This window comes from Peromyscus leucopus, chromosome 3 (assembly GCF_004664715.2).
Source record: "Peromyscus leucopus breed LL Stock chromosome 3, UCI_PerLeu_2.1, whole genome shotgun sequence".
Classification (NCBI taxonomy): Eukaryota; Metazoa; Chordata; class Mammalia; order Rodentia; family Cricetidae; genus Peromyscus; species Peromyscus leucopus.
The window spans coordinates 71,993,870-72,018,056 of NC_051065.1; the positions used below are offsets into that span (position 1 = coordinate 71,993,870).

The 24,187-nt window shown below is 44.0% G+C and overlaps 1 protein-coding gene across 2 annotated transcripts in view; it reads left to right on the forward strand.

Annotated features, from left to right (window-relative positions):
* Window positions 1-24,187, forward strand: part of Creb5 (cAMP responsive element binding protein 5) — a 398,130-nt gene that overhangs the window by 304,570 nt on the left and 69,373 nt on the right. For both annotated transcript variants that reach the window (XM_028864134.2, XM_037203763.1), the window contains one exon: window positions 3,883-3,993. In XM_028864134.2, coding sequence (XP_028719967.1) covers window positions 3,883-3,993 — 111 coding nt within the window. The remainder of the gene's footprint in view (window positions 1-3,882; window positions 3,994-24,187) is intronic.

Below are 24,187 nucleotides of genomic sequence, written 5' to 3' on the forward strand. Positions count from 1 at the left end.
TCTAGCTAGAGGACAGATGGGGGATCTGGTTGTTCTCCCTAGTCTGGTTGACAGAGGGGAACGGCACTATTAACACATGAAGCCCTGGTTTCCTTCCGTTCAACTAATTTCATGGCTATTTCAACCACAGGCTGACCTCACTCAGCTTCTGTGTCCCGCTTGCCTAAAGTGATTTTCTTTGCAGAATTCTACACAATCACTAGAAAAATGCCACGACAGAGATCTTTTGTGTCTATATAGTTAAGTTGTCATTTCCAGGGATGAGATGGTAGCTTAAACCCTGGAAATCTAGTACCACTTTCCACTTTATCCTATCACACGGCTTGACTCACTGTTGATGCTTTAGGACAGAAAGAAGCCAAAGATTCAGATGGATGGTCAAGAACCAATATAGACAAGAAGTCAGAAATGTGGCCCCTGCAGAAGTTCCCCAAGCATAGTCCATGGCAGGATACAGCTGTGTGTGGTGACAGCAGGGTGTCATCCAGAGCAGCGATTCACAGTGGGGGTGGGGGAGGATTTTGCCCCTCAGGAGATAGCAGGCAATATTTGGAGACATGGTTGGTTATCACAACAGAAATGGGGTAGGAAGTATGGCGTGTAATGGCTAGGCGCTAAGGATGCTGTTGAACGTCTCACAATATACAGAACACTCCCACAACACAGAAGTATTTGACTCAAAATAGCAACCATGCTGTGCTTCAGCGATGCTGAAGTTATTCATAGAAGCTGAGGTAAAATCTCAAAGAAAGGTCCCTAGGGTCCCCAGCCCCTTGAAATCCAGGTTCTTCTTCCGTAGTCATGTCACCAGCTCCAATGCTGGGACTGTCTTCTGGACTGTCAGTCAAAGGCTGCTCCTTCCCTTAGAGTCTCCACCCCGGGCATCAAAATATAGACTGTCTTTAGGTGAAGGTGAGAGTCTTAATTGCTTCATGATGCATACTTCCAGGTCACACCCTTCACAAAACCTAGATGCAAAGTACATGATATATCTATTCATTTATTCATTCATTCATTCACTCATTCATTCATTCATTCATTCATTCATTCATTCATTCATTCATTCATGCTACACACCTTGTTGAACACTTTCTGTGTGCCAGAAACTGCTAGGTGCTAAGGATACAGGGAGTACAAGGCAGAGGCTGCCTTCAGGGACTTCCCAAGTAGTGATTTCCTATCGTCTTGAAAGTCAAATGCCTCCATAATTTGGGGAAATGCGCACCCGTTGATCATTATAAAAGCTTCCTAACCTGTGAGCACCCTAGCTCTTGCTTTCTAGTATGGGAAGAGAGGGGAATACTTCATACAGGTGTTTTTGTGCAATTGGAGATGGGACCCAGGGCCTCCACACGTTTTGTGAGTTCTCTACCACGGAGCTGCAGCCTAACCCTTCCTCGCCTGGGTCCTTCATTCACAGTGGTGAAATGCTGCTGGGCAGTGAGCAAAGCCATTGTCTCCAGTGCGGTCTTTAAAGCCAGGCTTAGGGTAGACAGGACACAGACACAGCAACGCCCAGGGTGCTTGTTTTGAGGTGGCACTTGCTCACACTCGAGCTGACATAAACAGCAAGGTGAAAAACCCAGGTTTTCCTTTTAAAAGATGCGGAAAGCAGCCCGTTAAAAACCGGTATTTTGTGTAACGGAGTAGAAACAATCACAGACAACTACTTTAAAAAAAAAAATGAGCGGGATTGCTGACTGCTGGCCATGAAGCCCCAAGCAGGCTGCTCTCACCCCTGTGTAGCTGGAATATTTCATCCTTCTCGAATGGGAAGGCAAAGCTCACCTGGGCTTTAATTTCCCTCTCTAAAAGAGTCCTCACTGGAATAAAGAGCCTAATGCTGCGGCATTCCTCATATTGCTTGGCCTCTGGGGGTGAAAGTTCTAAGTAAGGTGCATTTCTTGAATTCTTCACAGTTTAATTACAGCCTGTGAGAATGTTCTTAATGACACTCAACTTAAGAGCACTTAAAACGGGTTAAATGGTAAATTTTATGTTAAGTATATTTAATCACAACTCAAATGATTTAAAAATAGAGTACCTACACTCCCTGGAGAGTTAGTGCACGCATGGGAGTGGACGTTTTATTTCGCTGAACTGTCAAGGCCTCGGGAAGTTGGCTTTCATTGGCATCTCTTGACACCTTTCCCACACCCCTACTGGATAACAGGTCAGCTGATCCAGGCCAAGGAAAGGCTGGTACCCACCTTAGAAGAAAGCTTTTAGCTGGCACCACTCAGCTACTCAAGACAGCTTACTAACCAGATGCCTTTGCCGGGGTCAATGCCAAAGAAATCACAGCCACTGAACCTCAGCCACCTAAGTGACCTTGTGGTGACCATTTCACTCGAGATTGCTCTCAAGCTTACTCTGTAGACAAGTTCCCACACTCCACTTTGAACCTGCATTGACAAGCAATTCTCCACTTTTCAAAATCACAAAGGTGAGGTTAGGGTGTGGGGAGCCCCCAAATTTATAACCACATTTCTACCCTTTGGGAGAAATACATTGAAGCATCAATTAATCCCCAACAGACAGTCTGGTTATTTTCTGCATGATATAAGTGTATTTGATTTCATTCTTCTTTGAAAAGTACTAATTTTCTTCTTAACAGAAAGTGTTACTGATCACCTGCATCCTTTCTGTCCTGACACAGAAATTATGCTATGCAAGCTGATTAATCTGTAAATTCAAAATCTGAAACCTTTTGGGAACAAGGAGTGCTATGATTTAGCATATTAACCGCAGGTTGTATATATGAGAGGTACATGAAATATTAATGTGGTTCTTGTTTAGACATGGATTGCATCCCCTGAATATCTCATTACGCACATGTAAATGTTCCAAAATCCTAAAACACTTAAAATTGAGAAAGACATCTATTCCAGAGTAGTCAGGTAAAGTGCCCTCAACCTGTAACTACCTGTAGGATGCCCTGAAGATGCCAGGGCACTGTTCAGGTATCTGTTCAGTGCTGTCAACTCGAGGCACTGGTAGGCTATCGCGAGGGCACATAAGCGAAGCTGTTGGTCTGTGATGTGTAATTGCCATCTCCCAGCTTCTTTCTTCCTTATGGAAGGGCTAAGCTTGCTGTGGGGTTTCACACTACAGCTGCGTGGAATCTTGGTCAGACTGAGAGTCGGAGACACCCTAGTGGCAACCAGTGGGGGTGGGGGGGGTGGGGCAGGGGTAGGGGTGGGCGGTTAAAAGGTTCTTTCTGCTTTGTTTTGTTTTTGAGACAGAGTATTCCTGTATAGCTCAGGCTGGCCTAGAATTCCAGGAGCTTAGAGTGACCTCCCACCCCACCAAGGGCACAGATAACAGACTTTTGCCGCCCCCCACCCCACCCCACACACCACTGTGCCCTGGGCTGTAACAGCAGAGAGAAGGAGACAGAGTTGCTGTACAATTAATTTTATTTTTCCTCTTGTCAATTGATTCATGTTTACTATGTAAAATTTCAAGTAAAACAATGCCAAAGGCATCCTAAGGTAACCACTTGGTATATTATATAATCTTTTAACATTTTAATGCATATGTTATTCTTTATAGCAACAAAAATAAACATGATTAGCGATGGTTGAAGTGTGTAGCGAAGTAGAAACAGTCGGTAGTTTTCTTTGGCAATGTCTGCCGGACCAGGAAGTTCCTTTTGGCATGGGGAATCTTCGATGGAGCACGCAGAACTGGATGATTCTTTGACGTGCTCAGGTTCAAGACTCAGGAGTGCACGACTCTCTGCACCAAGCCTGTGGTTTGGGGGCTCTTCCATGAAATGCTTCATAACCTTCCCCAACCCTGACCCAAGCAAAGTGCAGCTCGGTCTGTAGCCTCCACCGCCCTCCTCAGCCTTCTAATTGTTACTTTCCTTTCTCACAGATGGAGAGACAAATGTCAGTGAACTCCAGCATCATGGGCATGCAAGGCCCAAACCTCAGCAACCCCTGTGCTTCTCCCCAAGTCCAGCCCATGCATTCAGAAGCCAAAATGGTAAGTAAGAGCTTCAGTCATCCTTTTGTTACAACACACGTGACTGTAAGATCGAGTTCTGGTCTGCTTCCAAACCTCAGTTAAGAGAGCGCTCCGTCCTTTGTTCTGGTGAATGGGTATTACTCTGGAAAGGTGATTGAGAGGTTGACTTTTTCTTCCAGGTATTTGTTAAAGATTTCCTGTATCAGATAATCATGTCCCAAACACGGGATTGGCATGTGGTGTTAAGGAAAGGGTGTTGAGAAGTCGGGGAGGTACATCGAAGTTAGGGCAGAAAATGTCAAACGATGTGTTTATTTGCTCGTTGTGTGAAATAACAAAATATTACAGAACTCTGGAACCTAGTTACATCTTTGGTGTCACTCTTCCTACCCAATGTCATTAAAACAGATTCTTAATCCCTACGTGTCCACAGTTACAGGAACACTATATTATTGTTGTTGTTGTTGTTGTTATTGGACATAGTTCTTAGACTGACACTGGTTTGAAAGAATGGGAGTCTTGTTTTCTGGCCATCTGTACTGAAAGGCGTGACCACACTTGACAACCTTCAGTGACCTTTAACCTATGATGGTTGGGGGCAGTGTGGTCAGTCTTCCAATACTCCAAGATGGATCTATGTGTCTATAATCTACTAGGTCTTAATAAAGGAGGTTCTTGTCTCTCTTAGCAAGATAGAGTAGATTTTCTGGTACTATTTAGCAGAGTTACAGGAAGTAGCCATTCATTTTTAGTACAGTTAAATTTCAACGCCACAGTTCACATCCGAGGGCTCAAACGCCTCACGGCATTTCTTTTCTCTTTCCTCTTTTGTATCAGATAAGAGTATCTAGAAGTGAGTGTGTATCTGGTATACTGGTTGGCAACATTGATTGTGTGTGGCAAACGGTGTCAGGACACTGTGGACTATTCTGAAAGTTATCCATCATGCTACATGGGAGAGGAATCTGCCCTAATCCCTCCCACAGCCAGCTTGGGGAACCTAACCCATGTGACCTGTAATTTCTTGACCCCGAGAACCAACTGAACCCCAGTGCTGGCTACCCCAGGCGAAGGAAAGCTGTGGTCGAGAACGCTCGCTTTGCTCCGCCACAGGCTCCGTGATGTGCCAGATGGCGTGGAGTCTGCAGCAAAGCTCGCTAAGTCTTTTTGGAATCGGCAAATATTTTTCAACTCAGCCCCCACAGAGCCAAACCAAATACTTGCTGGCAAAATAAAGTTCAAGCTGGCATCTGTTTTGGAGACCAAAGCAATGCCATTTACCACCACCCCCTCCTTTTTAAAGGAAAATAAAAATGAACTATAAAGGTGCTTAAGAAGAAACAAAATTAAACTATGTGTACGTGTCTGAGTAAATGTGTTGGGGCTATGTCTGGCATCTTCTGTGTCCAGCTAAAGGATCCCACAGTCTTGTTACTTGCTATGAGATCAGTGTCCCTCTTTCAGACAAACTAGAGATGAGATGTAAAATATGATTTCAAACCATGTATCCCTGACAATTGATTTTCACTGGGTCTTAATGTCACTGTTCGACTAAAAAAAAAAACAAAAAGGTTCCACCTCTCGTATTGCTGCCAAAGAAGGAAAATGCTTCCAAAGGTGGCACAGGTTTATAATTATTTACATGCATGAACTGAAACACATGATATGGCAAATCAGTTGTGAGTAATGTCATCTGGGAACAAAAGGGAACTGGTCTGTTCTTAAAAGAATGGTGTTACCCCACAAATGCTCGCGGAGTTAACTGCACAGAGTAAGCACGCCACTCTGCCGATTCATGTTCTAAGTGAATAAACATTTCCAGGCTGGTGATGTCTGGACTCATGAACTTGATCTCAGAATCCGTGCCTGGGAAGCACGGCTTTTCTCTTTGCTCCTAGCTGTTCCCTCTGTGGCTCCTGCTATGACCAAGACGTTATTCCAAAGGGGAAAACGGCAGCGTTGGCCACAAGCGTTCGGAAGAATAGCTTTCACTATTCAATAGCAGCTTGGAGAAGTGTCAGGTGGACTTGCTTACATCAATGGGTCAGCATTTCTGTTCTTAGTCCGATTGCTTTGCTGACTGCTTACCCAGTTATTGCCATCTATTAACCATACAGTCTTTTCTAGCAGCTTTTGGGGCTGCACAGATGAAAAGATTTTATGAAATACCGAGCAGTAAGGGGAAAAAAAATCATCCATGATTTTAATGTCAGCCAGAGCCTCCCCAGGTTTCTCTGAACTACAGGCTTTGTTGTTCTTTGCCTAATTTTCTTCCTGTGTGAGGCTGGAATGGATTCCAGATTTCAATGGAGACTCTTGTTTCACTGTTTTCAAGGACTTTTCCTAAGGTCACACATGGGCCTTTGTGATGAATGTCCTAGGCAGGGTGTGTTCTCAGACCAGCTACCAAGGAGGTGTTGCCCTCACCTCCCCACTGCAGCCCGACTCTCCCGGGGATGCTGTGTCGGAGGGTTCATTTCAGATCCCCCAGTGGCTCCTGACAAAAGCCACCAACCTGAAGTTGGAGGCGGAAAGAATCTCAAGGCCACGTTTATTTCAATGCACAATTTTGCCCGAGGCTCACTGACCAGGAACTGCCCATTAGAATGCATCTGTTCCCCTTGCTGGAGGTTAACTATCCATTGTCTGCTGAGAGAGAAAACTGCGGTTCTTACCAGACTCAGAAGTGCATTAAGCTGGGACATCTTAACTAAGGAGTATGTGTGCTAATCTTTGATTTATTGTACCTGCCTTTATCGTAGTACTGACTGACTATCAGTTGTATAGGTGCTTAAGCTGGTGGTGAGTGGGCTTCTCAGCTGTACAACTACATTCATACATACTGACTTCCATTTGGGGCTCAGGAGCAGACTAAAGCCACTGAAATCCTTCCATCTTCCATTTTTTCTTCCTTTCTTTTCTTTCTCTTCTCTTTCTTTTCTTTCTCTTCTCTTTCTTCCTTTCTTTCCTCCTTCCTTCCTTCCTTCCTTCCTTCCTTCCTTCCTTCCTTCCTTCCTTTCTTTCTTTCTTTCTTTCTTTCTTTCTTTCTTTCTTTCTTTCTTTGAGACAGGCTTTCTTTGTATAGTCCTGGCTGTCCTGGAGCTCACTCTGTAGTTCAGGCTGACCTTAAACTCAGAGATCTGCCTGACTCTACCTCCTGATTGCTGGGATTAAAGGAGTGTGCCACCACCACCACCCAGCATTTTTTTTTTTTTTATGTGTATGGGTATTTTTGCCTGCATGTATGTCTGTATCTACCATGGAATCAGAAGAGGGTATTGAATCTTCCGGAACTGGAGTTGTGAGCCGCCCTGTAAGTTGCTGAGAATCGAACCTGGGTCTTCTGTAGAGGAGCAAGTGCTCTTGACCACTGAGTCGCATCTCCCGCCACCCCTTCCATCTTTCTAACCACCCTAAATTATAAGATCTTCCCTCAGATTCTTGAGTTCTGGTGTCTTCATTAGAAGTGGGGTCTGCAAGAAAGACAGTCACTAAGGCTTGATGGATACTCTCCTTAACATTCAGAGGAGAAAGGGAGAGAAGTGTGGCGGGGAGGCTGGTATGAGTATGGGGAGAGAGGAAGGGGCAAGGACGGAAAGGGGAGACAGAGAAGTGAAGGGAAATGCAAAGCATCATGGAACATGCCTTACTCCAGTCTGCTGTGTGGAAGTGAGTAGGGGATGGGAATGTGATGGACTCAGAGTTAGGAAAAGTCATTCCTTTCCTTCTTTGCTGTCTTTTCCCTCCCTTTCTTTGAATGGTCTGGGTTTTTGGTTTTTTGAGACAGGGTTTCTCTGTGTAACAGCCCTGGTGGTCCTGGAACTGGCTTTGTAGACCGGGCTGCCTCAAACTCACAGAGATCCACCTGCCTCTGCCTCCCAAGTGCTGAGATTAAAGGCGTGTGCCACCCACCACTGACTGGCTCTTTGAATGGTCTTATAGTCTACATCTCCAGGTCTTCTTTTATTTTTGTTTTGAGAAAGGTCTTTTTTTTTTTTTTTTTTTTTTTTTTTTTTTTTTTTTTTTTTTTTTTTTTTTTTTTAATCCAATCTGATGTTGAACTCATTAGGTAGCGGAGGTTGGCTTCAAACTTTTGATTTTTTTTTTCTCCTTAACTTCCCAAGTATGTGATATTTGATTTCTTTTAGTGGGAATTAGACAAATTCTATCTAGCTTTAGATGGAATTTTGCTATAAAGGAATCTGTAGTAAGTCTGGAAGTTGAATGAGTTATAGAGAACCTGAGGAATTTGTCTGTGTCCCTCTTGATTAGGTGACTACCACAGTGTAGAAGCTAGTTAAAATGAGTGGTGGCACTGGACCAGCTATTCTCAAAGGTTCTGGCTGCTCTGCTGGTTTTACCTTCAGTTTGAACAGTGTTAGTTAAGGGCAGAGAATATTGCCTCTGGGGAAAAAGGTGTGTATGGCTGCATCTGACTCTGTCCTCAGAAAGCACATGACAGAAATATTGCCCCTACTTGTTAGCCAAATGAAGAGAGCTTTAAAAACTGGCTGAATGACATTATTTGACAAAACTGGTCTCCAGCTTCAATGGTATTTTTGTTTTGATTTGTTTGACACAGAGTCTCATGTAGCCCACCTGGCCTCAGATTCCCTAGGTAGCCTGGGTAGCCAGGAAGATGACCTTGAAGTTTGGGCCTTCCTGTCTCCATCCACCCGAATACTAGGATTACAGATGTACACCACACTATCTGATTTATGCCATGCTGGGAATTAAACCCAGGGCTTCACGTATGCTATGCAAATATCACAGTTCAACCCAAAGCTTTTGATTACAACACCAAACTTTAGGATAAAAAATATGACAGAGCTAGCAGAGGTCAATACCTTGGATTAAATCATTCTTTTTAATGTACATTTATATGCAGATGGTGGGGGCAAAGTTAGTTTGGATCTCCAGATGAACACGACAAAGTTAGGATGTTCCCATCCACTCATCAAGAGCTTGGTGGACTCCCTCACTGGTCCAGCTCTGCTGCCGCCTTTTTACCCAATACATCTTGTCTCCACTTTTTACAACTTACACACACATCTCCCTCTCTTGATTGATTGACTGGAAGCTCCTCAAAGAGATTCCCTGAACTATGAAGGCTCCTGGAACTGTATAAAGCCCATGAATGAAAACTGAATTTAACTAGGCTGTATCAAGTGCAGTTCAAATCATGCAAGGAGCCAATACTACTAAGGAGATAGCTGAGATGGAGCTGGTAGAGAATAGGGATGAGGCTGAGAGGAGAGAATAAAACTAGATAGGTTCAGAGCCAAGAGCTGAGCTGGTAGAGAATTGCTGACTACATTTCATTTCTTTGGAAGATAGCTCAACAATGCCCATCATGTTTTCCTTGAGAGAAAAGCAGCACATGTGTTCTTTAGAAAACAGAAGTTGGAATGTCATTCCTCTCCTAGGGATTGAAGGCAATCAATAACTAATGATGTTTCTTCCACTTCGATGGACTGGTCATGCTTAATTTCAGTCATTAAGATGATGAAGTCATTAAGATTGTCAATACTTTGTCTATAGGGGTGTTGGCAGTTAATTGAATAAATACTTAAATATGTGGGTGTGTGAATGAACAAAGACTGGAGAGGTAAGACCTTTAAGGGATGGGGGCAGTAAGATAGGCTCTTTACCTGAGCAAGGAGATCACAGCCTTGAAGAGACTTAGGGAGGTCCAGGCATCACTAGAGCGCAAAGCTGGGCTCCACTCTTGGGCCTTCATTTTTCAAGCTGGATTTTGCTTGTGTTGCCTGGCACCACTGATAAATCACCAGCGGCGCTGCTGTTGGCTAATGGCTTCCTCTTCGCCGACTGCAGACAGAATGGGGTGGTATAGTGAGCAAGCCTTGGTTAAACACTCACTTTGTTTTGAATGTCAACCTGGGTGTGTTTGTGTTTGCCTTTACCCTCCCTAATTATCAAGTGGGATGACTGGTCGCCCCATGGTGCCCGTTGGCCACCCACTGTCCAACAGATAAATCACAGGCAAACCCAGCTCCCTGTGGAGCTGCCGGGAGAGTTGATACCCACGAAAAGACAACCTCCTGGTAGCATCTCTCTGGCACCCCCCAGCACAGTAGTTCTTCAGTCTGCCTGTTGGCTTTAATCAGCCCCAGCTCCATTTCCTAAAAGTGCAGGAGTAAAAGAAAGGCACTGGATGCCTCCCTGTCTGCCGCTCAGAAGCTTCGGCTGGGCAGCAAGAGCTGCTGACTCTAAGGAAGTTCTCATTAACTTTTGAGTCATGCTAGTGGCCATGTGTCCCTGCAGCTAGTAATCAAAACATGATGATGGACCGGACTAAGTGACTATATATTTTCTCAGAACCTTCCTGCGTTGCGCCTCTGAAAACCACTGCCCAAGGAGCAGACTAATAGGAATTATGTAAGATTCCATGAGAATGTGTTTTTGCTAATATATCTAACGTGTCTCGTTTTATAGGCAATTTGCCTCTGTAGAGCACTGTGGTAGAAAATAATAATTGTCAGCGTTAATTAAGCACTTATTTTGTACGTGGCGGGAACAATGGGAAGCATGTTGTAATGTTTTCTCATTTAACCCTTTGACAGTCTGGTGAGAGCGAATCTGAGAAGTTTTGGAAGCTCAAGCAGCTGGTAGAATGTGGTGCTGGCATGTGAACCCTGGGTTTGAGCCCAGGGTGCCGGCCTTGTCTGTGTAGAGCCATTTACAAACTGCTACGTGTTCTCAAATGCATGATATCATTGGAACCTCCCAGCAACCCTGAAAAGTCCTCAGTTGATGGACAAAGAGCTGAAGGGACACAGGCCAGGGGTCAGATCTTCTTTGATTTTACCTTTTTCCTGCCATCCTTTGCTTTCCTGTGGCAACTTATCTGAGAAAAAAAAAAAAAAAGCAAACCTTCATGATAACAAAGCAGGGCAGTATAAACTCAGATGCAGCCCAGGCCCAGCAACTGCTTAGCTTATACCTGTTCAATTCTCCAGGCCTCTCTAAATTGGGAGAAGAGGCTTCTCTATCATCCTGTGTAGCCCAGACAAGGCTGGGTCCTCTTATCTTCTGTTATTAAAGAACTAAGCAGCATCTACCTGAAAGCCGAGCGCTCCTTTCTATTGGCTGAGAGCAGGACCTCTCGCCTGCCTGCCACTTGAATGGACCCAGTATACTGTGGAGAGTGCTGTGCAGGGGTGTGTCATGTCACTTGTCAAATAAAATGTAAATGCTTAGATTCTGAGGCCATTGCTAAATCCACAGTGACAGTGAGTCCCTATAGCATTTTGTTCCCTGTGGGCCAGACTCTCAAGCCTTCTCTTTTGAGAAGAAGAATTAGAGCTTACCAGCAAATTCCAAAGCAGAACGGGACTTGGGAATATTTTACGAAAAGCCTTCCCTTTGAGGAACAAAGGTCCGAGGTTCAAATCCATAACATGTCTAAGGTCACAAACTGTCTCACAGGAGGAAACCTTGACCAGGATTCCTCATTTCCAAGTGGAATGGAGCACCCTCTCTGTGTGCTGATCTGGAGCTGTCAAGGCAAGCAGCTGCTGCTATGGGTGGGGTACTCCCCAAGGTGTCCTTTCTTGGGGTTCTAACTACAGCAGGTGATGCTGTGAAGCTCATGGCGAGAGGAGAGGGTGTGTTTCTCTCTCCTGCTACTGGGCAACAAAATCAGGCATGTCCTGGCCCAAAGGTGTGGACTTAGTTCTCCGGCTGTTGGTGAGACTTGGTGCTTAAAGAGCTGGGACTGTCAGGTTATTCAGTCACTCGCCAGCCTAGGAATCCATAGCAGATATTTTAATCTCCTGACATCTAGTACAAATTGTCTATGCCTGCAATAACCCATTTTCCCACATCTCATCAATGTCTTCTTGGGGTTTCTGTGGATCTGCCTTGGGCTTTTGGAGTTCTGAATTGCGTTGGGTAAAGACTGTGGCTACTAACGCGTGCAGGGATGTTGAAAAAGAGCTAAACTTAGCTACGCGTGCTGGCACACAGTTGTTATTCCAGCACTAAGGGGGCCAAGACAGGAGTCTCCCCACAAGTTTGAGGTCAAACTAGACTATGTAGTAAGGTCCTGTCTCAGGAGAAAAAGAAATCTCAGGCCTGGAGAGATGGTTCAGTGGTTAAGAGCACTGACTGCTCTTCCAAAGGACCCAGATCTGATTCCCAGCACCTCTGGTGGCTCACAGCTGTCTGTAACTCTGATTCTAGAGAATCTGATGCCCTCCTCTGGTTTCCATGGGCACCAGGCATGCATGTGGTATATAGACACACATTTAAGCAAAGCATACATACTCAAAATAAAATAAGAAAAAAGAAAAAAAAACCACAAAAATCCTCTCAGATCCATCTCTTTCCTGGCTCTTGCTGCACCCAGACATCGTCCTAGGGCTGCTTGTCTTCTGGGTTTTCTTTCTTTCTCTTTCTGCCAATATCCACCCTGGTTTGGTCACCATGACGATAGGTGAAATACAATCCCCATTGCTCATGGCCTCTTGTCATCCAGCCCAGCACGTGCATTGCTGGGTCTTGTTTTTGTATTAGTTTAATGTTCCCAAGCCTGAAGTCAGACGCATCTGGACAAGGAACGCACAGTCTAGTTAGGAACATTCCCCAGTCAAAGCTCTCTCAGGCGTGTCTTCCCTGTGTGTGTGTACGTGTGCACACACGTGTTTCCTTGTCTGCTTTGGAACATTGTGCAAACAAGCTCTGCTTGTGTCACGAAATTCAGGGAGGAAAAAAAAAAGGAGAAAATCTGCTTACAGGCGAAGTCTGCCCTGCAGAAATGGAGTTTAGTTTTTTTCCCCCTAGGAGTGGATATAATTTACAATTTTTAAGAGTTTGACTAGCACAACTAATAACAAAGTTTGCTTTGTACTTTAGAATTTTTTTTAATGTGCTTAAGACAGAAGGGCTGTCAGAAAACTCAGACTTGGGGGTGATTGAAGCTATAGTGTTGATTTTAAGCATAGTTTTCTTAATGAAGCAAAAGGGATTCAGTCTTCAAGTCTAAAACAACGGAGGACATTTTCCCCATTGGTATCATTATAAAATTCTCTTTGTATCCCATTCATTTGGAGAGCTAGTTGAAAGTACTATGTAACTTACATTCATCTTAGCATGAATTCAAGGCATCACAGGGCTCTTGAAATTAAGTCCTCCCAATTCAGGCATACGTCACTTGAGTTCCTTTCCAAACTCTGTAGTCACGAGAATGGAAGGCATGTTTAAATGGTTGCACAAGCGGGGCCTTGTGTACTCAGACAGGCAAATGAGGGTCACGCTTATAGCATGATCCAGGACCTGAGGAGTAAGGGACACACAAGGAGAATTTCAGAGCCCGTAAAGTGTTTTGCTTGCACTGTTTTGTGGAACATCCTTCTGTTGGCACTGCAGAGAACCAGGCTGCATTGTGTTCTCTTGGCATGCAAGGATGCATTGTGTTCCCTTAGCATGCAAGGCTTGGGCTGGCCCTTGGTCATCTCAGCTCCTTCTCCACCCACTTTCCTAGCGGCCCTCCCAACATCTGGCTGCCTGGCCTCCCTGCTTATGTCCTTTGCCCTTACAGTCCCCTGGGTATCTGCAACTTCTTGTCTTCTTATCAGACTCAGCTCAAGTGTACCATCTCTAGGAAGTCTCTTCAGCTGCCCTCAAGGATGGACTCAGCTTGGCTCTCTTTCTCTTTTCCTCACCAAGAGTTCCCTCCTCAGTGCTGCCCTATACCCTCCTTGAGAGCAAAGGCCAATTTGACTTGGTTCCATCTCCCTAATTTGATAACTTCCTGCATACACTGGGTTCCTAGTAAACACTGTTTAATAAAATGGAGGGGGAAAGCCTGATTAACTTCAAGGTATTAGTGTGACCGAAGCTATCATCCAAGATGGTGGCTATCCATTTGCTTCTTTATTTTGTTTTCTAAGTTTTAGGCAGAAGACAGGTTTTTAACTTTAATAATCAGTCCGTGACTGGTAAACTTTCAGGACCCAGGGAAGCCTCTTTCAGGGAGATGCTTGGTATGTCTTTCCCACAACTCACCAAGTATCTACCTGAGTTCTGCCAACCACAGCCAAGAGCAACACTTTCCAGAGAGGCCCATAATGAGACACCATCTGAAAGTGAGGTAGCCTGATGTCAAGGGCATTGACACTTTAATAGTGAAATCTCCTTAAGACAGAATTCAAGAGAAAAAAACCCACATGAATTCATAGATTGCAGCATAGCTTGAGTTATATTTAATATATGGTAGCAAACTTTTGGAGATATGTTAAAATTAAATTTTTCCTTTGTCTTTTTCCTCTTGTGTAAAATTGGCATCACATTGCATAGCTAATAGTCTGTGTTTAAGGTTTTTATATTATGAGTGTTTTCTCCTATCATTAAGTGTCTTTCAGAAACACTTTAATACTTGTATAATTTATACCGTGGATATCACATAAAAATGAACTATTCTGTTATTTTCATCTCATGATATTTGGATTTTTCACCAGAAATAGTTCTTTGATCAAAAAAGTAAAACAAACAGCTACCCTGAAACTATTTAATTACCCCTTGGATTATTTCCTTAGGAGAGAGTCCCAGGATTGCAATTAATAGATCAAAAGGAATATAAAGTTTAAATATTATATGTGCTCGTCAAGGTTCTTAAAATTTATACCAAGTTTTATTCCTTCCTGTAATACATGGGAACACACCCCACGCCTGTCTTACAGCCTTTAAGGAATATTAAGCATTATTATTTTTGAAGCAAAGTCATCAGATTTTGTTTGCATTTTCTGTATCCTGGCTGATGTTGGACATCATTTTCTGTATTTGTCTATGTGACTTTCTTCTTAGCTAAACCTGTATATTTGCATGCTCCTCCCTCCCTCCTCCCTCCCTCCTCTCTGTTCTGGGAATTGAACTCAGGACCTTGCTCTGTTAGGCAAGCATTCTACCACAGAGACGCACCCTGCCGTCCTGTTTCCCAGCTGCAAGACGCAGTCTCTTTCCTCTCATCTATCTCTCTTTCTCTTTCCTCCCTCCTCTTGTGTGCCCTTCCTGTCGCCTGTCTTCTTTGGTACAGGGTCTCGTGGTACTGCCTAGGCTGGTCTTGAACTCTCGGACTCAAGTGATTTTCTTCCTTCAGCCTCCCTAGTGGAGAAGTCGATGTTTCTTACCAAATCTCACTGGATTTGGTACTGGCATTCTGAGGATAACGGAGGAGCAATCGAGCCTGTCCTTGTGTCTTTCAGATTCTGATTAACCCGCATCCCTGCCTTGCTTCTAGGTTTCTGTTCTCTGCACCAAGTGCACACTTTAAAACAGGCTTTGGGTAGGTGTTTTTTCCTCCCCCTCTTGGACGTTTTGTTTGTTTTACCTCACTCTTTTTCTTGGAAGCAGTGTTTTGTGTGTGTGTGTGTGTGTTTTTTTTTTCTAATCTCCTTAAACTCAGACTATTTAGGGCAAAGCTCTTGCCTTCCTCAGTGTGGCTCTACCACACCTTCTGTGCTTCTGTCAGCAAGCCTTCCTTCCTCTAAACGTTCTCCTCGGTGGGTAGCTTCCGTGTTTGTATCATTCACCATGACCTGGGGAGGATTAAAGAGCTCTTGCTTCTATCCCACGTATCACAAGCCAATCCCTGGCCATGCTCATTTCACTTGTTACCACGTGACTGGGTGCATTTATATTGGCTAAACGTCACCGTCATTCCTGGAGGGTTAAATGCTGCTGAATCTACTCTCAAACAAAAACATTAAACAGGAAGTATGAGTAACTTAAGCCTCCTGGGTGAGGTCGATTATTCTAAAGCTGAGTGAGTCCTCTGCTAACCTGGCTCTAGCCTCCTTGCCTGTCTGGCTCCTTGAAGGGAAAGATCTGAACACCTGGCATATACCTGGCACCAAATATCTAGTCATCTAATGGATGCACATGAGTTATTAGTATGCAAGCATATCAAATATGCACTGGTGTTAGTGATGGGTCCTATTAATGTTAATGATGCCTTCCGTGTGGTAAGGATGCAGTGATACACTACATGGAAAATACTTGAACCACATATTTCCATGCATTGTGCTATCTAATCCTATTTAATCCTCTGGCACAGCCATCTCATTTGCACAGGCATATGGACCGATATACAGAGGACAATGCCCAAAGCCAGGCAGCCAGCAAACGGCAGTTCGATGATGTGGGGGCTTCCAATATGGGCCTCAGATGTGACCCCTTCATGGTGAATGTCTGCTCTGATGACCTAAGCACAGCGTGGGGATTGGATTGCAGCAGCACCAGGAGAGTAGCCGTGACAGGGACCCAGCTTAGTACTGATGCTTAGTACTGTATCAGCCATGCAGAGCTGCAGCCTCTCTCCTCTGTAACAGAGGCCAGGAAGTGTGGCAGTACTGGGGTATTTTCCTGTCTACTGCGGCTCTTCAAACCTGTGTGCGTGTGCATCATTTCCCTGCACCCAGCATAGCAAGTGGGGATGGGGACCATGTTACAACCATGGCTATGATGGACTAGGCCATAGAAGTTGAATTTTTTTTTTTTCCTTAAGATTTGGATTCCCCCTTCCTGGAGCAGTTTTCAATTTTCGGAGTATATGCTGATTAAGCATACAACAATTCAAACGTGCAATTGTTGTATGCTTAACCAGAATTTAGGGATAACTGATCTGAGTTCCTAGTGGTAGGCATGTAAAAATATCTTTGCCATTAAATATTTTAATGTTAAAATAAATTTAGGACCGAACCCAGGGTCGTTTGCTTGCCTAAGTCCCCAGCCTCTAAAGATTTGAAATCTCGATTGCTGAATCAGAAAACACCAAGTCTCCATGTCTTTAACAGTAAATCAAGCTTGTATTTTAAGGTCTCTGGGATAGTTCCACACTGGCCATTAGGATAGCCTTGGATCAGAACCATTGGTTATGCTGAGCTCAGGAGCAGGGTGGGGGCTTTTTTCTCTCTGAGAAGCAGGAGGCAGCCCTGGCCGACTGAGCTGCTTTACCCACCCCCCACCCCCTTTTAAATTTTGCATCTAGAATGTGGGGATAGCCAACAGCAGGACTTCCCTTTATGGGGTCATTTTGGGGGTTAAATGACACAATACACTTAGCACATAGTAATTTGTTTCTACATCTTTCTTCTTTCTTTTCCTCCATCCCTGCTTCACAGGATACTTTTCAGTTGCTGTTTTAATTTATGTTTAAAACATGCTTGTATGAAATCTGTAGTCTCAGAAAGCAGAAAGCTGGGGCTGTAAGAGATACCGTGACCTGCTTGTCATCGTTCAGCAAAGTTGTGATGAAACTGGTCCTGGAATTCAGTCCCTAGTTCCACTGAGTCATTCCCCATGGTCCTCATGGAGACATGGGTACAGGAACCTATGGGATCTATAGAGCCGTTGTTTTGGATTTGCCGATGAGTTAAAATGTGGAAAATAAGGATGACTCAGTTCTTTTCAAATAGTTGAAGACTTGCTTTAGAAAACACCTTAAGGCAGGGTGTTTTCAGATTTCAAACATGCCATTGTTGTATGCTTAACCAGAATTTAGGGATAACTTATCTTAGTTCCTAATGGTAATAATGTAAAAATATCTTTGCCATTAAATATTATATTGTTAAAATAAATACAAAGAATAAAATTACACAGAAGGCTAAAAGTTCACCAAGCAATAGATGTTAAATTCCATTGCTCAAGATAGACATTTACTGTGGCTGCACAAATTACTTTACATTCTACAGATATTGGAATATGTCTATCGTTGAGACTGAGACACGACTGTATACTCAACAACGCATGAGTACCCCCATTTCAACTAGGGTGTTTTCTTTCTAAAATACTTAGGATGGTTTTTGGTTTAAATGAGAACTCCTCTTATGCCCTGAAAATAGGTTCCAATGAATTGCTAGCAAAGGAGATGTTGGTCTCCAGTCCCTTGAGCTCAGGTAGCTGTGTCTCTAGGATGCTGTTAGGAAGGCACTTCGCTAGCAAGCCCTTTGGAACTACTATGATAACAGGGTGTCAAAGCTGGCTTCAAGTGACAAATGAGTCCAGCTGTTCTATAGACCAGTGTGAGATATTTAAGAATACAGGATCATAGCCAAAACATGCTCACCTCACTCCATCGCTGTAGCAAACTCTGTCTCCTGGGAATTTTCGTGAAGAACAAGTCTGGACAGAGCCATGGCTTAATGACCCAAGTTGTATAAAAGCAAGTCACTCTAAATTCCAGTTCTGTATAAAACAGAGTGTGAGTTTGTAGGGCAAGATAAGCTAAAGGGCAGTGTCAGCTCCTCAGGCAAAGACAGTTTGTCACATTGTTACCAGTAATGCTGTAATTCATTTTGTTGCAACAGATCTGTTTCATAGATTTGTTGTGAGGAAATGTCTCTAGCATTCTACAGAGCAATTTGTTCACGCATTCTTCCATCCTTTACCCAAGAGGTCTTTATTGAGCACTTTCAAAGTGCCGATTTACACTTAGTCCTTGGAAACACAACCATAAATACATTGTGTAGAACACTCACCTAGCATGTGGGAGACCCTAAATTCAATCCCAAATACCAGGGAAAATAAAAAAGTGTATGCAAGCACACTGTGTGTGTGTGTGTGTGTGTGTGTGTGTGTGTGTGTGTGTGTTCAGGGAGCATTTGTTGTTTTTGTATGACAGGCTGTGATTTTACACCAATGCATAAGATACAACCCCAACCTCTAAACACTTGCATTCACTCCTCTCCGAAGGTACGGCTTATTTACTTGAGCTTGTTATATCAAGTGTAAAGATGTGGGTAAGGAGAGGGAGAACTGGGACGTCAGGCTAGTAGTTTACACTCTTGGTGAAACTGTTGCTTGTGATGGGGTCTTGAAAATCTATTTCAAATCAGAAGCGGGGAGGTGGAACTAAATTCCTTACTTTGCTTTAATAGAAACCCTTGACGTTTTACTCAGTTGGTGCAGTTTGGGAGCCCAGCAAGCACCAGAGAAGCTGAGCCTCTCCTACTGGCATATTCATGAATATCTTTCTACTAAAACCTCTCTTTGTGCAGCAGGGAGCTTATTTGGCTCTGTCAACTTCCAAGGGACAGCCTCCCTTCTAAATGGTGTTAGTGTGGATTAGTTCAGGGAACCGGAGCCAGATCTTGTTTGCATTGGGTGGCTGAAGAAAGGATTTGGGAAGAGGGGAGTGTTTTGGATTATGCAAATCACCGGCTGATACGTAAGTTAGAAGCTCTAGAGACTGTAAGGGCAGGTTTTATCTACCTACCTATCATCCAGTCAGGGAGCTAGCTCACATTTCTGGAATTACAAGGTAGACAACTTAGACAGTGGCAGTGGAAATGTTAGTAAGCAGCCACGAACATGTGACGTTGATTTTCTGGTTATAGAATTCAGATCTCTTAAAAGTCACCCCTGGCATGTTACAGACTGGCTCCTAACTAGCAGGGTCTGTCCATGACCACTTCCCTTTCCCCTGGTATTTCAGTTCTGCTAGGCATGTCTGGCACTTAGATCTTGGGTACCCTGCAGCCACGTGACCTCCCAGGGGTTATGATGCCCCTTGTTCAAACACCACCAGTGTCAGACGTCCTTCTGAGGGACTGCTCTAAGTCATCCCACGAAAGAGGAACTCCAGAGAATGAGCGTAATCTCCTTGGTAAACAGTACATGCAGTGTACAGGGAGTCCAGAGTACAGCAGGTCTTTAGAAATTGTGGAATCCTGAATGAAGGATGAGGCCAAACAGTTTTCCGGACGTCCGTTGTCCATCTCCTTTAAAAGGAATTGCTGAGGCTTCCTTCTTAATCTTGTCCAGTAGGGAATTCTTCAATGTATGAGGCCTTTTGGAAAACAAAAGGGCAGTGAGGAAGATGGCCTGAGTGTTTGGGAAAAAAAGAAGTGTCAATTCTCCATTATTATTTGACACGCATTTCCTAAATTTCTAAATGCTAGCTGATTGCAAATTTACCATGTCAAAGAAACTCAGTGGTCCATGTGGCCCTCTGTCTCCTCCTGTGCTCAGCCTCTCAGCTCATATGTACGTCTTCCCTGGCCGTGTTGGGATTTTTGCATGCTTGGCAACTGAGCTGGTTTCTATTTGATTGCAAGGTCTTGCATTCCTCAGGAACGTGCTGAGGAACTGAGCACATTTCAAGGGATTTTTCAGAGCTTCCCTCCAATCTTCCTGGTGGCTCCTCTACAAACAGCTCTGGTTAATGTGGTTCCCGGTTCTCACATACGTGGGTGGTGTTCCCACTGTGTGTTGCAAAGTCATTCAGAACTCCAAAACGGCTTCTCCTCAGAGGACCTGTCAGAGATAGTGACTTTCCCAGGACTGCCACACAAGCCCTTTTATTCCACAGTGCAGCTGAGAGCTCCTTCCATGTTGACAGAAGAATGGAGAGGTGTGGGAGGGACCACAGTCCCCACACACCATCCCCAAGGACAGTGCTTGTATTTGTCATGGTGGCTTCCACCTGGACTTCAGGGAGAGGAAAGGAAAAGGGTTTCTGTTTGAGGAGAATTTGGTCTCTGCAACCACCCTAGGCACACACAGCTGCTGGCACAGGCATAAGATGTACTATTTATTTGTCAGATAAGATGTATTTTTTCCTTGTTTTGTGTTTGGGGTGCTGGGAATTGAACCCAGATCTTAGACTTGCAAGTCAAGCACACTTCTCTACTGGGCTTCACCCCAGCCAGAGATACTAAGACATCTCTGTTCTTCTGAGAGTAAGCATGTCTTGAATTTTCTCTTCTTTTATCACTGTAAGCCCCATTATGGCAATTCTGCACCATTCCTTGATTTACAAACTGTAGGTGGAATGATCATAGAACAGTAGAAATCAATGTTCCTGGGATTCCATCCTAACAAGAGCACATATCTCCTGCTGTTTTAAAAAACTGACAGTTTCATAGACCTTAAAAATAGCTACCATGAGCTGTTCTCACATTCAATTGACGGATTGTCACTTTTTAACGTCAGAACAATTGATTGGTTCTTTTCAGTGTGGAAACCAGAGAGATGAATGATGGCAATGGTCTACGGAATGATCAAGTCTGCTGCTGTGAGGGCTGAGCTCATTGGGACAATTCTCTATGCTGACTTCATGCTCACACAAGAGTAATACTTCACCTTTTCCTCAACTTTAGCAATGCCAGTGTGGTCTAGCTAACATTGTTGTACAACTAGAAGACGTATTTCTAATCCCTGGAAACATAAGTCATTTCCCACCAACTTCCATATCCATATTGTGATGCGCTTGGGAATTTTCCAGCCACTATCACATACTGTTGCTTTTTCTGCTGGGGCTCTTACTGTGTGGGAATGGAGTTGAGGGCAATGTCCAGGGAGGAGGAAAGGTCAGATCAGGGGTGGCCAATAGAACCTAGAGAGATGGATGACAGAAAAACAAAGGAAGCTAGCTGTTCCTGTGTTGGCTGGTGAAGATTGCTATAAGAAAACACCACAGCTGTATGGCGTAAAGAGCAGAACGGTTCTGCAGGCTGGAAGTTCAAGGTCTAAGCATAAACAGGGGCCAGTTCCTATGAAGAACTAGAGGGAGAAGGCTCTATTGCAGGCCTTTCTCCTTGGGTTGTAGAGAACCATCTTCCCCCTACGTCTTCACAAAGTCTTCCCTCTGTGTGGTGTCTGTAGCTTCCTCTTCTTCCTCCTCCTCCTTCTTCTCATCCTTCTCTCCTTCCTTCTCTTCCTCCTCCTTGTGACCTCATTTTATCCTTAAAAGACCTATCTCCAAACACAATCTCACTCTGGGATATTGAAAATTAGGAGTTCAGAACATGTATTTGAGCAGGAGGCAGAGAAGAACACGAAGCTTGGAGGAATTTCCAAAAGCAGATCTTTAAATCTAAAACACCTAGCCAGCCAGGGGTTGGGGAGGGAGCTTGTTATGCAAGCAGGAACAGCTGAGTTTGTATCCTCATCTACCTAAGAAGCTTGTCCGTGGTGGTTTGTGCTTGCTACCTCGGTGCTGGGCAGCCAAAGACAGGAGAATCCCTTAGGCTTGCTGTTCAGCTAGTCCAGCAAAATATGTGAGTTATAGCTTAGTGAGAGAGCCTGTCTCAAAAAGATGGAGAGTGACAGAGGAAGACTAGTGCATGAGCATGTAAGGCTTTGTATGCACATGCACATTGGCACATGCATATAATCATATAGGCATGTACACACACACACACACACACACACACACACACACACACACACCCCTAGCTAGCAACCTCTGACCCCTGATTTCTCTTTGTAAAATCAAGTCCTGAATTCCAGAGGGAGTTTTGTGGGAATCTGTAAAGCTCAGCTTTGCCGTGTTGGTCTTTGCAATGAATAGTTCTTCCTTGATCTATGCAAAGCTTACAGAATGGTTCATTTCTAGATCTGGAAGGCAGAGGAGAGAGGTTTCAAGCACAAGCTTTCGAAGCACTTTTTCTTAGACATGCATGAACACAGTTGCACTGGGTGCATTTGGAAGACTCTGAGAATGGGCATCTCCTCATCTCCTTCAGGGTTATGCTCAAGTATTTTCCTGTTTCATCACTGCACTCTACAAAAGAAGTGGAAGACTCTGAGAATGGGCATCTCCTCATCTCCTTCAGGGTTCTGCTCAAGTATTTTCCTGTTTCATCACTGCACTCTACAAAAGAAGTGGTGTTATTATGTCACAGTCAGACATCTCAGCCAGGTTTTGGCAAACACCTAGTAATCAGGTGTTGAGAGAGAGGGAGAGAGAGAGAGAGAGAGAGAGAGAGAGAGAGAGAGAGAGAGAGAGAGAATTTGACCCATTGCCTGTCCTTAGGTCTCTACATCCCTGACCCCAGGATGTCTGCCCTAACCTTGCATGTTTTCAACTTTGGAGAAGGTAATGATCTATGGAATAGTGGGAATTTGGAAAGAGGCTCTTTCCAATCAAGTTCTTCGGCAGCTGCCCTCTGACTTACACATTCTGTTTGAGAAACCTTTGGTTTCTAATGAAGCTTAATTGATTAGTTCTATTTGTACGAAGCTCGGGCCCTAATAAGCATGCTCCCACTGGTGCAGAGCTAAATAGTTTATGAGGTAATTTGTATTTTAATGTCTTTCCTAATGAGTCCTTTCAGTAATGAAACCCCCCTGAGAAAACTTTATTGCTTCATAGACATTTCTTAGGATACCAGGGCAGGAAGGCTGAGCAGGAAGCTTTTGGTTCTGGTGAAGAAAACAGTTTTCAGATCAAAACAAATCATGTTCTTTGTTTTCTCAAAAACTTCAAATATGACCTTATGCCTCGTTTTCTAAACTCTGGCCTTCACTGCCATTTTTCATGTTAAAAATAAGACTTTCTTGTCTGAAGCTCTGTAATCCATGGCTTTGCAGAAAGCAAATCATAAGAGGGCGCCCTGTGTATATTCTTATATGAATAAGAAGGTGATTGGAAAGGAGAAAGAGACACAAGTTCTTACATCTGAACACATACATATGGGGGCACACACACACACACACACACACACACACACACACACACCATTTGCTATGTGACTCAACATATTCTCCATGTTACATCTTAGCAGCATCATTCACTCACTTCTCTCTCTCTCTCTCTCTCTGTCTCTCTCTCTCTCTCTCTCTCTCTCAACACCTAATAGTTAATAAATCAACCCCTCCTCATTATAGCTAAAACCAAAAAGAATTTATAATAAGGAAGTACTTTAGACATGCAAAGTGGCTGAGAAACAAAACAGCCGCTTGCAGACTGTATTCAAAGGGAGTGAAGCCTAACTCACGATAAGAGAACGAGGAAGCAATGGCCCCGGGGTTTTCTGGTACCTCCATAACCTCTATGAGGGAAGGAATTCACCTTCCTTCTCCTAGGACTGAACAGAAAGATTTCTATATCCCTGAATACCATTTGATTCCTGATACTCAGGCAGGCAAGGAATACCAATCCCAGTAGGTTATCCTGGGCTCTTCTTCTAGGAGAAATGCCAAGTTAGCCTTTTGGATGTCTTAAGCTTGCCAAGCTGACTGGGTACCTGTGGCCCATTCTGCATAGCCTGGGATACTTGGAAAAAACACAAAGATCAAAGCCTCCAGCAGATTCTAGATGCTGAAGAGCAACCTTTGCTTACCAGTGTCCGCCGACCTTTGGTCTGTTAATAACGTCCCTTCCCCCATGAGAACAGCTCTCCCAGGTGGATACAGGAGTGCGCTGAAGTCATCTTGAGGGTCTTCCATGAGTCTTCTCTGGAGTCAT